At 46.7% G+C, this 15,156-nt stretch overlaps 1 protein-coding gene across 1 annotated transcript in view; it reads right to left on the bottom strand.

The window, feature by feature from the left end:
• The window catches only part of LOC119978154, a 512,568-nt gene that overhangs the window by 113,325 nt on the left and 384,087 nt on the right, over positions 1-15,156 (bottom strand). The window contains exons 131-134 of the mRNA XM_038819593.1: positions 13,494-13,579; positions 5,169-5,298; positions 4,829-5,019; positions 3,424-3,511 (exon numbers count right to left, since the gene is read on the bottom strand). Of these exons, the coding sequence (XP_038675521.1) occupies positions 3,424-3,511; positions 4,829-5,019; positions 5,169-5,298; positions 13,494-13,579 (495 nt within the window). The remainder of the gene's footprint in view (positions 1-3,423; positions 3,512-4,828; positions 5,020-5,168; positions 5,299-13,493; positions 13,580-15,156) is intronic.

Here is a 15,156-nt window from a genome sequence, read left to right as displayed (position 1 = left end):
TTGAGAGGTGATGCATTTTGGAAGGTCTAATACAGGTAGGGAATATACAGTGAATGGTAGAACCCTCAAGAGTATCGGAGGTCGAGGGGATCGGAGGTCGAAGGGATCAGAGGTCAAGGGGATCGTAGGTCAAGGGGATTAGATGTCGATGGTGGGATCGGAAGTCAAGGATGAATCGAGGGTTGATCAGAGGTCGACAGAGGATTGGAGGTCGAGAATGAATCAGGGGTTGGTGGAGAATCGGGGATCGTGGGGAGAACGGATGTCGCGGGGGGGAATCAGAGGTGGCGGGGCAGATCGGAGGTGGCGGGGCAGATCGGAGGTGGCGGGGCAGATCGGAGGTGGCGGGGCAGATCGGAGGTGGCGGGGCAGATCGGAGGTGGCGGGGCAGATCGGAGGTGGCGGGGCAGATCGGAGGTGGGGGGGCAGATCGGAGGTGGCGGGGCAGATCGGAGGTGGCGGGGCAGATCGGAGGTGGCGGGGCAGATCGGAGGTGGCGGGCCAGATCGGAGGTGGCGGGCCAGATCGGAGGTGGCGGGGCAGATCGGAGGTGGCGGGGCAGATCGGAGGTGGCGGGGCAGATCGGAGGTGGCGGGAAGATCGGAGGTGGCGGGGCAGATCGGAGGTGGCGGGGAGATCGGAGGTGGCGGGGCAGATCGGAGGTGGCGGGGGAGATCGGAGGTGGCGGGGGAGATCGGAGGTGGCGGGGGAGATCGGAGGTGGCGGGGGAGATCGGAGGTGGCGGGGGAGGTCGGAGGTGGCGGGGCAGTTTGGAGGTCGCGGTGGGGATCGGAGGTGGCCGTGGCAGATTGGAGATAGCTGGCTACTATCCGGGATCGCCGGGGGAGCGAAGGTCAAGGGGGGATTGGAGGTCAAGGGGGGATCGGAGGTTAAGGGGTGAATCGGTGGTCGAGGAGGGGATCAGAGGTTACAGAGGGATCGGAGTTCGCAGGAGGGATAGGAGGTCCAGGCAGGGATCGGACGTCATGGGGGGATCGGACGTTGCGGGAGGTTCGGAGGTCAAAGGAGGATTGGAAGTCGAGGATGAATCGGGAATCGAGGGGGCGATCAGAGGAGATGAGGTCGCAGGGGGGAATCGGAGGTCGGTTGGAGGTCGAGGGGAGATTGGAAGTTATGGGAGGGGGTTGGGCTCGAGGGGGATCGGATGTTCTGCTGGTGGCATCAGACATCAAGGGAGGATCGGAGGTCAGGGAGGGGATTGTAGGTGCTGGGGCATCGGAGGTCGGGGGGGGGGGGAATCGGAGGTAGAGATGGAATCAAAGGTCGTGCGGGGGTCGGATGTCAAGGGGGGATCGTAAGTCGAGGAGTGATCGGAGATCGAGGGGTGACCGGAGGTCGGAAGCATCAGAGGTCATGGGGGATTTGAGGTTGAAGTGTGATTCAAAGTCAAAGGGTTCAGAGGTTGAGGGGTTTGGAGGTCGAGGGGGGGGGGGGGATCGGAGGTCGGAATTGTGGGATGTCGGATATGTGGCAGAACTATCGGAAGTTATCAATTTAAATCACTTTCTTGGGTGGTTCCCAGTGCAGTGTAATTGTCCAGAAAAAGTTACCACTTCTGGACAATTATCATGTAAACCCTTACCTGGGAACTTCTGAGAGGGATTACCCAGTACATATTTGGGTATTCCCAAAATCCGACACTGGGGAGCAAGGGATATATGGGCTTATATACAGTGCACATCCACTGCTAGAATTAATCATTATGAATACCAATTATATTTCATTCTTAACTTGATCTTTAATGCAGCTTCATCTAAAGTGGATTAATTCAATTTTCCTCCATAAATCTCTCACCATAATCTTAAATCCTCTCAAAAGTCACCCGCCAGATCACAGCACTAAATTCCACCAAATAAAGCCCACCAATGTAACAACCAACCAAATAAATCCCTCACCACAGCAATCAATCCTCCCAAACAACAAAATCATAGCACTAAATCTCCCAAAAATAACTCCTCACCAAAACAAAATTTCCCCAAGAGCTAGACATGGATGTGCACTGTATATATATCTCGCCAAAGTAATGACTCCTCTTTCTGACACTAGTTATCCCCAATTAGCCCATCACTCAATGCTAAAAACTAGGCAATAAAATGTGACCTCTGGTGAATCAATGAAGGCTCCCCCAGCCACTCTTTATATCAGGGCAGTCTCTGCTCGACCTGCAGTGCTGGGACAATAACTCTGTGGGTTGCTGGAGTTTTAGAGGAAAGGGGGCTGTGCTGTGTGGGATTTTACTGAAGTGGTTTATTATGGATGTGTGGGTTTTACTGGGAGGTTAAATTGATGAGATGGTGGGCTTATGATGGGTTTTGATTTGACTTAAATTAATTTGCTAAGGTGGCGAATCTATCCATGATGTGGAGATGCCGGCGTTGGACTGGGGTGAGCACAGTAAGAAGTCTTACAACACCAGGTTAAAGTCCAACATGTTTGTTTCAATCTGTTCAACATGTTTGTTTGAATCTATCCATGGCAAGGCTGGATTTTGCCGGTGGGCACCAGAGGTGGGGGATCTTGTAGCGCAGTGGGTAGCATCCCTGCCTCTGAGCCAGAAACTCTGGATTGGAGTCCGGTCCCAGAATTTGATGGCCAAGGAAGGTGTGTTCATATCGCGGCCACACAGATTGAGTACTAACCTGTAAAATCCTTCCAATACAACAATGACAGGCGATAAGAGCAGGAGAGATGCCTCATCAGCCATGGTAGCCATGCCTAATGCGGAGTGGTGCCCCTTAAGCAATAAGTCTCGAGAGAAACAGGCTGCTCCAGGAAGAAAATATCGCTATGTGGACAAACAAAAATCTACCTTCCGTACAACTAAGTGCAGGAAGAGAAACAAGAACAACAATCGGAGATGGAAGGCTTGTTGCCGTGAGAGGATGAGGGAATAGTACATCTGGGAGGACAAGATCCTTCACAATGTGATGTATTGGTTGGTGACTTTCAACATTAACAACAATAACATCGGGGTTAATTGCTAAGGAGATAAACCTGGGGTAAAATCTGAAGTGCAGTCCCGTAGATGGTTGGTATTTCCCTCCAGTTAGCAACTTCTGGCAACTCCTACAACCGTCTAAACTCCACAAATATAGGTTTTTTATCCTCAGGATCCCAGCCTATTAATTCAAGAGGTTGGTGCAGATTCTCGGCAAATCTGCACCTCATAAAACCATGCCTAGACTGTATTCTTACATTTAGAATGGACACAATATGCTCTGATGTTTAATGCTCTGATTTAATAGTCGTGATACATATCATGAGGTGGGATCTGGAGTATTTTCCAGTGTTTTTAAAAATTGATAGTTAACATTATGAAGCCAATTGAGGTCTGTAAAAGGAGCGATAATAGCCCCAAATAGTTAACTTTGCTTGAATCGGTATTAATCATTAAAGTTATACCTGGTTCACATCTTTCCATATCGAAGACAAAGCCAAAGGAAGATTTCTGAGTTCACTGACTGTACGGGACGTCCATGTTCTAGGCAAACTATAGGAAAACAAAAACTCTTCAAGTTATTAAATGAATTCTTGAGGTCTCCTCTACATTGGGGAGACTAAACTCAGACTGGGTGGCCATTTTGCAGAACAGCCTCCACTCAGTCCGCAAGCATCACCCCAACCTTCCTGTCACTTGTCTTTTCAACTCGCCATCTTGCTCTCATGCCTACATGTCTGTCCTTGGCCTGCTTCAATGTTCCAGTGAAATCCAATGCAAATAGGAGGAACACCACCTCATTTTTCAATTAGGCACGGTACATCCTTCTGGACTCAACATTGAGTTCAACAACTTTAGGCTGTGTTACAATTCCACTTGGTGTTATAACTGGATAGGAGGGTCCCAGAATGGAACCGTGGCTCAAGAGACCGTAAATTTTACTTTTTAAAAATAAAACACGGAGGAACAGAGTCACAGGACCGCTAATTAGTTTTAGAAATTAGAAATGTTTTTTATTAAACATGAAAAATTTGGATAATCGACAATATTCCTTTATACCCCACTTAGCTGAACAATTATTTTAAGATTAACACGGATTGCAATGTATATCTTAAGCTCCACTAGTCTCCTTAACACACAACGTCCCTTTTAAGAACATCAGATGATGGTGGTAAGACACACTCCTCTCTGAAGTCAAGAGAATGTCCATAGATTTCTTCTCAAAATCTCCCCAGATAATTCTCATACCACAAGCCACCTTGTCTGACTGAACTCCAGCTTCCACATGAGTGATTTGAATTCTGCTTTCAAAAGTCACACATTCTTTTAAATTATGCAGTCCCTTTGCTGCTTCCATTAAGCCTTTACTTGTAGGATTTACACCTCTCCCTTTAAGTTTCCTTTGTCTTAAAGGCATTTACACAAACTCTGAGAACCAGCCACCGATTTCCATCATAATTTCAAATAATGTCTCTCAAACTGTAGTAATTTCTCACAAATCTTAGCACTGTTGCAGATATCTTTCTGGCCTTTCATGATCTAATGCCTTTGTGACTTTACTGAATAGTAATCTTTTCTGGTTCCCAGTTTCCTCTGTTCCGTTAACTCCAGAATTCTTGGAAACTTCTCTTAATTTCTCTTGGAAACTTGGTATAGACCAACCTTTCCATCTGCACAGTACGAGGGTCCCTTTGAAAATTACAACACGGAGCTCAAAGCATCACTATTTATTTATTCAAATATTTCTTTGGGGTCTTTATCTAATTGATCTATATTCTCCTCATCAAGTTCACATAGTGTGAAATAGAGAAGTATGCAACTCCTGTTAAAATTAGCATATTAATTAGAAATTAATATTTTCAAACTTACCCAAATTTGTTGGTTCTGTTGTATAGTAGAGGTTCAATTGCTGCCATTTGATCTTCTGAGTATGAGATGCAATTCCTCAATTGATCCAAAATAGAAATATCACAGTTTGAGATAATGGATCCCTCAAGGTCACAGGTCAAACCGCCCAGTACTGTAACACTCTCCTTTGTTAGACTTCCACCAGTAATTCCCTGCAATTTAAAATGAAGGAACAAATTTTAACAGTAAAATATTTCATTTTCACACAGTTAAAGATAGCGTAACTCTGTATGTGGCAATATACATGTTAACAAAATATTATGTGTGTTTAATCTGCGCCCATTAAGCAAATTATCCTTACCAAGCAAGTAAAGGCATCATTCAACAGCTTTTTTCGTCTTTTAGATCCTTTTTGTAAAATATTAAGGTTTGATTTTCCAACAGCTTTGAAGAATGCCTTGCAATTCGGAGATCTCCTGAATTTGTTAGAACTGAAATAGGCAAAAGTTGATATTTTAATGTTCATCTATTTATGGTCTAACTTTATTTTAAATTTAGTGATTAAGATCAAAACAACAGAGGGGCGGCACGGTGTCGCAGTGGTTAACATCGTTGCCTCACGGCGCCGCGGACCCGGGTACGATCCCGATCTGTGTCACTATCCGTGTGGGGATTGCACATTCTCCCTATGTCTGCATGGGTCTCACCCTCACAACCCAAAATGTGCAAGGTAGGTGGATTGGCCACGCTAAATTGCCCCTTAGCTGGAACAAAAATACTCTAAATTTAAAAAAAGAACATTAAAACAACAGGGCTAAATACAAGAGTAAAATAATTTTTTTTATTCTATTTCCAATCTTTTCAGATAATATAAAAGAAGACCATATCAGTAGTAATAGGAACAATAAAAACAATTCAAGCTGTGAGAATTCAAGCACAAGAAAATAGCATAATAAAATAAAAGCCAGGAACATGAACTATAAGTGTCTCTTGGAGGCACCTCACCCAACATTGAAGAAACTGCTCCCTCTTAACTAGATGATGAAAACTTGAAAAACAGAATTCCTGAAAGTGACTCAACATTATGAGGGCTTGATAAGCACCAACTACAAGCCTTCAAGCTACAATTAAAAATAAAAAAGGAACTGGGAATTTAAGTACTACTGAAGAGAACTCAACTCAGACCTCTTGAAGATGTCAAAAACTTACATGCTGTGTAGATTGTACATATGAAAGGACATCTACTTAATGAAGGGCAGTTCGGAGATAAAGCTACAACACTCTTGCAGCAATTCTCTGATCCACCTCCCTTTGAACATGGTTTCCGTGGCTGAAAATATTCATTTGATAATTGGATCATTATTTTAAAAGGTCAATGTTGACAAAACTTCAGGGTATGGCTAAAAGTTTAGTATACAATTGACATTTCAGCACCATCTGCCATTTGATCAGGTTTCCTGAGATAAATGCTGCACAGATTTATATTTTCTGTATATTTCAATCCATGCAGGCACTTTTTGCACTCTGCCACAGGAATTGCGGATCGCTGAAAGTTTATGCACAAAATAAGTCTGGTACATTTGTTCTGACCGCATTTATCTGACCCATTGGGAACAATATACATAAGTGAAGCAGATACTCAATAGAGTGCATAGCTTCACCACTCTGTGATAGCTTAATGTTATTACAATTACACAGCTCTTCCTTTTCTCTGCCTGGTTGCAGTTCTGTAACTAGAAAGCTGAAAAGTAAATTGTTGCATTAAGAGCTTCTATCTCACTGCAGAGACTTCACACCAATCCATATCCAACAACGTATTCTGAAAACTCTGCTCACATTTTGACAGCTGTGACAAATTCCAACATTGCAGCTGAGTCAATCCACAACATTCTAAAACAACCTACAACATTTTAAATGAAACAACCTTCAACAGTCCATTTATCCTACCTTCAATGTTAACAGATCGTTCAAAAATTTCCAGGATCTGGATGGTCACCTTCGCCAAATACTAAGAAGTCCTTCCTTGGGGCATACCCATTGAGGTTACATTAAAATCCATCTATTAGTTTTTAAGATACATTGTTTACAGACTAACAGGGGCGAAACATTACCTTGGCCCACCATCAGTAGCAGGAGTAAAAATAGTTATTTGAAACAAATTTGGAGAAAAACAAAAAGCTTTCCATTTTTGTTTTTCAGTATGTCTCCCTGCAACACACAGCATTCACTCCACCATTAATCAGACAACCAAGAGATTGGATTGGTCCAAGGGTTCCTCCAATGGGGCCCTAGCAGGTGACTGGGTGGTCAGAGTGGCAGTAGTTAAATGGACACTACAAGTGACAAGATTTGATTGGGTGGATGCAGAGAGATAAGAGTAACAGACGTGACAGGGCATTGGAATACAGGAACGGCCTACATTAATGCAAGTTGCCCAACAAGTACCATGATGGGTCACAGAAACACAATCAAGTTTTGGGATTTGCCTAGCATCAATATATAATTATCAGGTCAGAATCCACACGTTGAGGCTTCTAATAAATAAACTACTGCACTTTTGCATAGCTGGTGTACTCATGTTTTTTCTTTGATGATAATGCCAAAGGATCAAAGAAATATGGCACACCTCAGAGAAATTTATTATTAGGTTTACATAAATAAGACACTTGAAAAAATTATTTATTCCAAACATATTCAAAAATACAAAAACACAAATTATCAATATCCCATGTTCACAGCTTGTACACTTTTTCCCCCTTTTTACCCCTCCCCCCTCTGCCCCTCTGACAAACAATTCCTCAAACATTGTCCATCATGTCTCAAAACCCTCCGCTGATCCTCTCAACTTGAACTTGAACTTTTCCAACCGAAGGAAGTTGTAAAAGTTCCCCAGCCAGGCCGCCATCCCAGCAGAATTGCTGACCGCCAATCCAACAATGTCCTTCATCAGGTAATTAAAGACGCGAAGGCCACGACATCGGCCGTCCTCCCTCTATCAGGTACGGCATTTCTGGTACCCCAAAGATCGCCACCATTAGGTCCGGCCTGACCTCTACCCCACAATCTTCGATAATGTCCCAAATACCGTCTCCCAGTATCTCTCCAACTTCTCACAGTCCCAAAACATGTGCACGTGGTTCGCTGGCCCTCGCCCACACTTCGCACTCTCATCTACTGCCCCCTGGAAGAACCCATTCATCCTCGCCCGGGTCATATACACCCTGTGCACCACTTTGAATTGAATCAAGCTCATCCTCGCACACAAGGATGTTGCATTTACCCTATACATCACCTCACTCCACACCCTATCTCCATCCCAACTCCTCCTCCCATTGATTCTTGATCCTCACCACCTGCGCTCCCCCATCTTTCCCTAGCCAACCACATATATCTCCAATCCTGTCCTCCCCCTCCACATCCGGGAGCAGCATACACTCCAGCAGGGTATACTCCGACAGCTTGGGAAACCTTCTCATTCATTCCAAGCAAAGGCCCTCACTTGCATATACCTGAGTTCACTTCCCTTCAGCAGCTCCACCCTCTCTCGCAGCTCTTCCAGACCTGCAAACATCTCTTTCAAATACAAATTTCTTGCCCTCACCAGTCCTGCCTTCCTCCATTTCCTATACACGCATTCGTCTCCACCAGCTTAAAACTGTGGTTCCCGTAAAATGGTGTCAGCACCGACATCCCCTCCATCCTAAAGTGTCTCCTCAACTGGTTCCACACCCTAATCGTTAACTGCACCACCGGATTCACCATGTACCTCCCTAGCGTCAGCGGAAGCGATGACTTCACCATGGCCCTCAGGCTTGATCCTCTACCGGACCCCTCCTCCATCCTAACCTACTCTAACCCCTCCGCCTCCCACCACCGTCTCACCCTCTTCATGTTTGACACCCAATAGTAATGCAGCAGGTTTGGTAGTGACAGCCCCCCTTTCCGCCTCTGCCTCTGTAATAGGGCCCCCTTTACGCTTGGTCCTTCCCCACCCATATAAGGTCTGAGATTGCTGCGTTCAATTTCCGGAAAAAGGCTTTAAGGATAAAGATCGTGAGGGTCTAGAATACAAACAGGAACCTCGGCAGCATGTTCATCTTAACCGCCTGGATCCTCCTCGCCAGTGTCAAGTGCAGCGTATCCCACCTCCTAAAATTCCCCCAAATATCCTCCACCAACGTTGTCAGAATCCACTTGTGCACTGTTGCCCACTCCCCCTTCACTTGGACCCCCAAATACCTGAACCTGTCCCGAGCTACCCTAAATAGCAATGCTCCCAGATTGGCTCCCTGACCTGCCCGATTCACCAGAAACACCTCACTCTTTCCGACATTCAACTTTTATCCCAAGAAGGTCCTGAACCTCTCCAGTATACCCATAATTCTCCTCATACCCTCCAGCCGGTCCGACATGAACAGCAACAGGTCGCCAGTGTTCCCTAATCCCCCTCACAATGCCCTGCCACTCCACTGACCCCCATTGCCAAGGGCTCTATCGCCAGCGCGAACAACAGCGACGACAGCAGACACCCCCGCCTCGTTCCCCTGTGCAACCCAACACTCTGTGAGCTCATCTCATTTGTCAGTACGCTCGCCACCGGTGCCTCATACAACAGACTGCACAAACTTCGGCCGAAACCCGAACTTTCCCAGAATCTCAAACAGGTGCCTCCAGTCCACATGACCAAAAGCCTTCTCCGCATCCATAGAAACCATTACCTCCAGTGCCCACCCCTCTGACGGGGCCATAATCCCGTTTAACAGCATCCTGATGTTACTGGAGAGCTGCCTGCCCTTTACAAAGTCCATTTGGTCCTCAGCGACCACCCCTGGAACACACCCCTCCATCCTCCCCACCACTAACTTAGCCAGCACTTTCACATCCTGTTTAGCAGTGAAATGGGCCTATATGACCCACACTCTAACAGGTCCTTCCCCTTCTTCAGGAGTAGTGGAATCGATGCGTGTGTCTGGTAGCTCCCCTGAATCCAGTGCCTCACTAAACATCCCCAGCAAATACGGTGCCAACTCCGTTGCAAACTCCTTACAGAACTCAGCTGGGTACCTTCCGGCCCCGGTGCCTTTCCAAACTTCATCCCTCTTATGTTACCAATAAACTCCCTCACCCCCATCCAGACTCAGGATCTCCAGCTCATCCAAAAATTGCCGCACCTCTCCTTCTTCAGCACCCAGTTCAGCCTCTCATAATACTCCCTAAATGCTCCATTAATCCTCCCCGGCTCCGACACTACCTCTCCCTTCCCTGTGACAATAAAATGTCTGCACCCCTAAAATGTCCCTAGATGCGCCTCCTCCATAGCTAGTGGGCCAGCATGTGGCTTGCCTTCTCTCCATATTCATATTGAACACCCATCGCCATCCATAGCTCCCCACCGCCTTTCCAGTCGTCAGCCTGTCGAACTGCCCATGTACCTTTTTCATTCTGCCAACACCTCCTTGGTGGGAGATCTCGAATACTTATTGTCCACCTCAGCTATCTCGTCCAACAAGCGTCCATATTCCTCTCTCCTCCTCCTATCTCTGTGCGCCTTGAATGAGATCATCTCCACCCGAACCATCGCCTTCAATGCCTCCCAGAATCTGGCCGCCAATATCTCCCCATTTTGGCTCAGCTCCACGTAATCCTTAATCACCGACTGTACCTTATTATAGAGCCCCCTGTTCGCTAAAAGCCCCGAGTCTAACCTCCATCCTGGCCTGTGTTCCTGCCTCGAGCTAAGTCGAGCCTCCAGCCAATGCGATGCTTGGTCTGAAATTATGATTCCCGCATACTCCACCCCACCACCACCTCTCGGCTCGCCACAAAAAAAATCGATTCTGGAGTATACTCAAGTATACTTGTACACTAATAATAATGATCTTTATTGTCACAAGTAGGTTTACATTAACACTGCAATGAAGTTCCTGTGAAAAGCCCCTAGTCACTACACTCCGGTGATTGTTCGGGTACAAAGAGGGAGAATTCAGAATGTATGTGCGAGAAGGAATACTCCCTCTCCCCCAGGTTCCTAAACCTCCACGGGTCCACTATACTCATCCATTCCATCAACCCTCCCACCTCCTTTGCCACCCTTGACCTTCCCATTGACTTGGGGCTTGACCTGCCCACCCTCGGTTCCAGAACACAGTTAAAGTCCCCTCCCGTGATTAACTGGTGCATGTCCAGGTCTGTAATCATTTCCATCAACTCCCTCACAAACCCCACGTCATCCACTTTGGTGCACAGACATTCACGAGCACCACCTGTGTCCCCTCCAACATTGCGCTCACTATCATGTATCTCCCCCCTGGATCCCGCTCTTCCTTGGCACCTACAAACTCCAGCTTTTTGCCCAACTGGATGAAATGAAATGAAATGAAAATTGCTTATTGTCACGAGTAGGCTTCAATGAAGTTACTGTGAAAAGCCCCTAGTCGCCACATTCCGGCGCCTGTTCGGGGAGGCTGTTACAGGAATTGAACCGTGCTGCTGGCCTGCTTGGTCTGCTTTCAAAGCCAACGATTTAGCCCTGTGCTAAATGGTCACACCCCCACAACTTTGAATCGAGCCCCGAGTGAAATACCTGACCCACCTATTCATTTCTTAATCTAACCTGATCCTTCACCTGGAGGTGCATCTCCTGCAGGTCAACCACCCGCCTTCAAGCTCCTCAAGTGCGCAAAGACCCGAAGCCTCTTCACCAACCCATTCAGCCCCCGTACATTCCATGATACAAACCTTATCAGAGGCTTGTGCCTCCACTCCCCTCTACTGTCCGCCATCGTCCCCTACCGATTATGCCTCCTTTAATTTCACTCTAAACAGGGCCCATCCAAGATGGCCCCCTTCTCCATTCATGACCACAGGCCTGCTCCAACACTGCCACGTCACATCCCCCCCTATAACCACCTCCTCCAAAAAATAAACACCACCACAGGTGGCGGGTGTGTGTGTGTGTGTGTGTCGGGGGGGTGGGGGCGGCTGTTGCCTGCTGACAAATGTATTGTCCCTTGAAGAACAATCACAACAATAAAATTGGCCCACCCGAAAAGAAACTCTTCCCCACCCAATGGCCCAGCCCAACAGCCCCCACACTACCGGAACTACCTCCTCCTCCGTCTCCCACCAATGTTCAGTTCTCCCCCAGTTTATGGTCACTAATAAAGTAATTGGCCTCCTCTGGGGTTTCAAAATAGTACTCCCGGTCTTCAAGACACCCACAGTTATACAGGTACAGCACCCTAAACTTGATCTGCCTTCTATAAAGAGCTGCTTTGGCTCTGTTGAATCCGGCACGGCTTGATGCCAGCTACACTCCAATGTCCTGATAGATTCGGACACTGTTCCCCTCCCACTTGCAGTACCGATTTTCCCTGGCCCACCCGGGCAGGATATTCTCCTTCTCCACAAACATGTGGAGCTTCACAATCACTGCCCGCGGTGGCTCCCCTGCCTTTGGCTTCTGCCCTGTGCTCTCTATCCACCTCTTGGGCCTTGTCGAGCACCCCCTCTGCCACCAGCCCCGCCAGAATCCTTGAGACATATCTCATAGCACTAGTGCCTTCCACATCTTCAGGCAGGCCAATGATACGCAACTTCTGCTTTCAGGGTCTGTTCCCCTGCTCCTCTATCTTTGCCCTTAGCGACTTGCAAAGGTGTCCTAGGTACACCACCTCCGCCTCCAATGCTACAACCCAATCACTGTGGTCGGACATCACGCTCTCCATCTCCTGGATCTGCGACCCCTGTGCCTCCAAACACTTCTTGACTCTCTCCATTGAGCCTTTCAAGGGTGCTACCGTTCCTCGATTGGCTTCGATCGGTCTTCCTGCATCTCCTTTCATTGCTGGCGGAACTCCTCTCTGTTGAACTGCACCAACCATCAACTGCACCATCTGGGTTTTTCTAGCATGCGACAACCCTCCCCCCTCTGCCATCTTTCCAATTGTTGCTGCACCACAGGTCTCATCCAGTTCCTTGGCCAGGTCTTTAACCACCTTCTGCCAGGTCTGTTAGCAACAGACGTGCCACTCCCGGGGGGGAACTTCTTCTCCACACCTTCAGCTACACTTTCCTGTCAAAACGCCCCTGTTATCGGGTAATAGGAGCTCAAATCAACGCCTTTGCACTGGAGCTGCCCTGTGTATGACCACTCACTCCATGGCCACCACTGGAAGTCTCAGCTACACTTTCCTGTCGAAACTATCCCACTTTTGAGTAAAAAGAGCTCAAACTCATACCTTCAAGCAGGAGCTGCCCTGTGTGCAACCACTCACTCCTTGGCCATCACCGGAAGTTCCACGTAAATGAGACAATTAAGAAAAATGTGATCGGCAATTTCTCAGGGGTGCTCCTGCATAACTGCCTGAGTTATAGTGCAAACAAGATTTCTGCCATACTTCAGCAAAGGTACAGTGGCGGACAAAAATATTTCCTTTTTTAAAATAAATTTAAAGTACCCAATTCTTTTTCCCCAATTAAGGGGTAATTTAGCATGGCCAATCCACCTACCCTGTGTATCTTTGGGTTGTGGGGGTGAGACCCACGCAGACATGCGCAGTATGTGCAAACTTAGGGTCGGGATTGAACCCAGGTCCTTGGTGCCTTGAGCCAGCAGTGCTAACCACTGTACCACCAGGACAAGAGTGCTTTCAAGGAAATCTCAAACCCATATGGAAAAACTTACTTGAAAAACAACAGAAGATCCTCAGGGAACGTATCTATGGTTGATGGTGTTCCAGTAGAGGTTAGTCTGTATGACATACAACTGAGCTGAAAAGAGAGATGATAAATTTATGATTAAAAAATAACCAGTACAAAGCCAACAAGCCCTGCAAAATGATCATGGCACCATCAACATTGCCAAAAACTAATCACCTGGTCACTTTGCTGCACATACATTGTTACCATGTAACCAAGGTTGGTGACTGAAAAATGAAATTTTAAAAGCAACCTATTACTGTACTTGGAAACTTTGGGATGTTCCAGAGATTGTGTTATGGTTCTATATAAATGCAAGTATGTCCTCTTCTTTTCTTGTGGACAACAGGGGAACAACTTTGGGCTGAACAATTCCAGTTGGTTTGCGATCCTGACTTCTGGATTCAGTTCTGGTTTGGGAACCTGGGGGCGTGACAGGAAGGCAGACACGATTATCCCAGAGACAGTCAAGTAAGAAGTCACCTCCCATCCAATTAAGAATGGTTGGACAACCAGGACAGTAGGAGGTGCTATTAGGGGGCCTGCAGTGGTGTCCTGCCATCTGCCAATCAGAAGAGGTGGATGCTGTGAGACAGGATGAGACTGCTTATGTATTCCAAATCAAAATGGAGACATTCTATAGAGCATTATGAAAAATTAAAAACATGCACAGCCACAACTATCAGACCATGAGAGCCTGCATTTGGGTGATGTACAGGAGATATGAAAATTTCCCTGGCCTGTGTGCCAGGCGGCCAATTCCAATCACCTACTGGCTCTGGCCTAAATGTGGGCTGGGGGGGATTTTTAAAATGAATTATTTAGATCTCAATTGTTTGTGATAATTGAATGCTTTGGAATTGTTTTAAGGCAGAAAATAGTAGTTCCTCACATTCTTGTCTGAAAATAAAGTAGTCAATTGTTTACCAGTAGTTCATAGAATTTACAGTGCAGAAGGAGGCCATTCGGCCCATCGAGTCTGCATCGGCTCTTGGAAAGCTCACCCTACCCAAGCCCACACCTCCACCCAATCCCAGTAACCCCACCCAACTCTAAGGGCAATTTTGGACACTAAGGGCAATTTAGCATGGCAATTCCACCTAACCTGCACATCTTTGGACTGTGGAAGGAAATCGGAGCACCCGGAGGAAACCCATGCACACACAGGAAGAACGTGCAGACTCCGCACAGTGACCCAAGCTGGGAATCGAACCTGGGACCCTCTAACTGAGAAGCAATTATCCTGCCCACTATGCTATCGCGCTGCCCACTTTACAAGTTCACTTTGCATTTCAATTACAGACCATACCTAGCCTCACAGTACGGCGATATTATGAAATCAAATGAAATGCTCTTTTATTGTTTATTTCTTAAAGTCCTCTATCTCGCCAATCTTCTTTATCATGAACAACCAGATCCCAACACTACCTGACAGTGATAGAAAATAGGTTAAATAGTTCAAAGAGGTACTTAGCATCAACTATAGCCTAGACTGAGAAGGTATTTCCCATCAACGGTCGTCATCATAGAGAAGACGCAGTTCCATAAAAATGAAAACAATTGCTGAAATTTCTCAGGTTGTGATCCGAAAATTACTGATTGCTGTTGACCCTATCAGAGTCAATGGGAAATCTCTTCATTTGCACAGG

The sequence above is a fragment of the Scyliorhinus canicula genome, chromosome 15 (assembly GCF_902713615.1).
Source record: "Scyliorhinus canicula chromosome 15, sScyCan1.1, whole genome shotgun sequence".
NCBI classification, from domain to species: Eukaryota; Metazoa; Chordata; class Chondrichthyes; order Carcharhiniformes; family Scyliorhinidae; genus Scyliorhinus; species Scyliorhinus canicula.
This window is presented reverse-complemented; position numbering and strand designations above follow the sequence as displayed.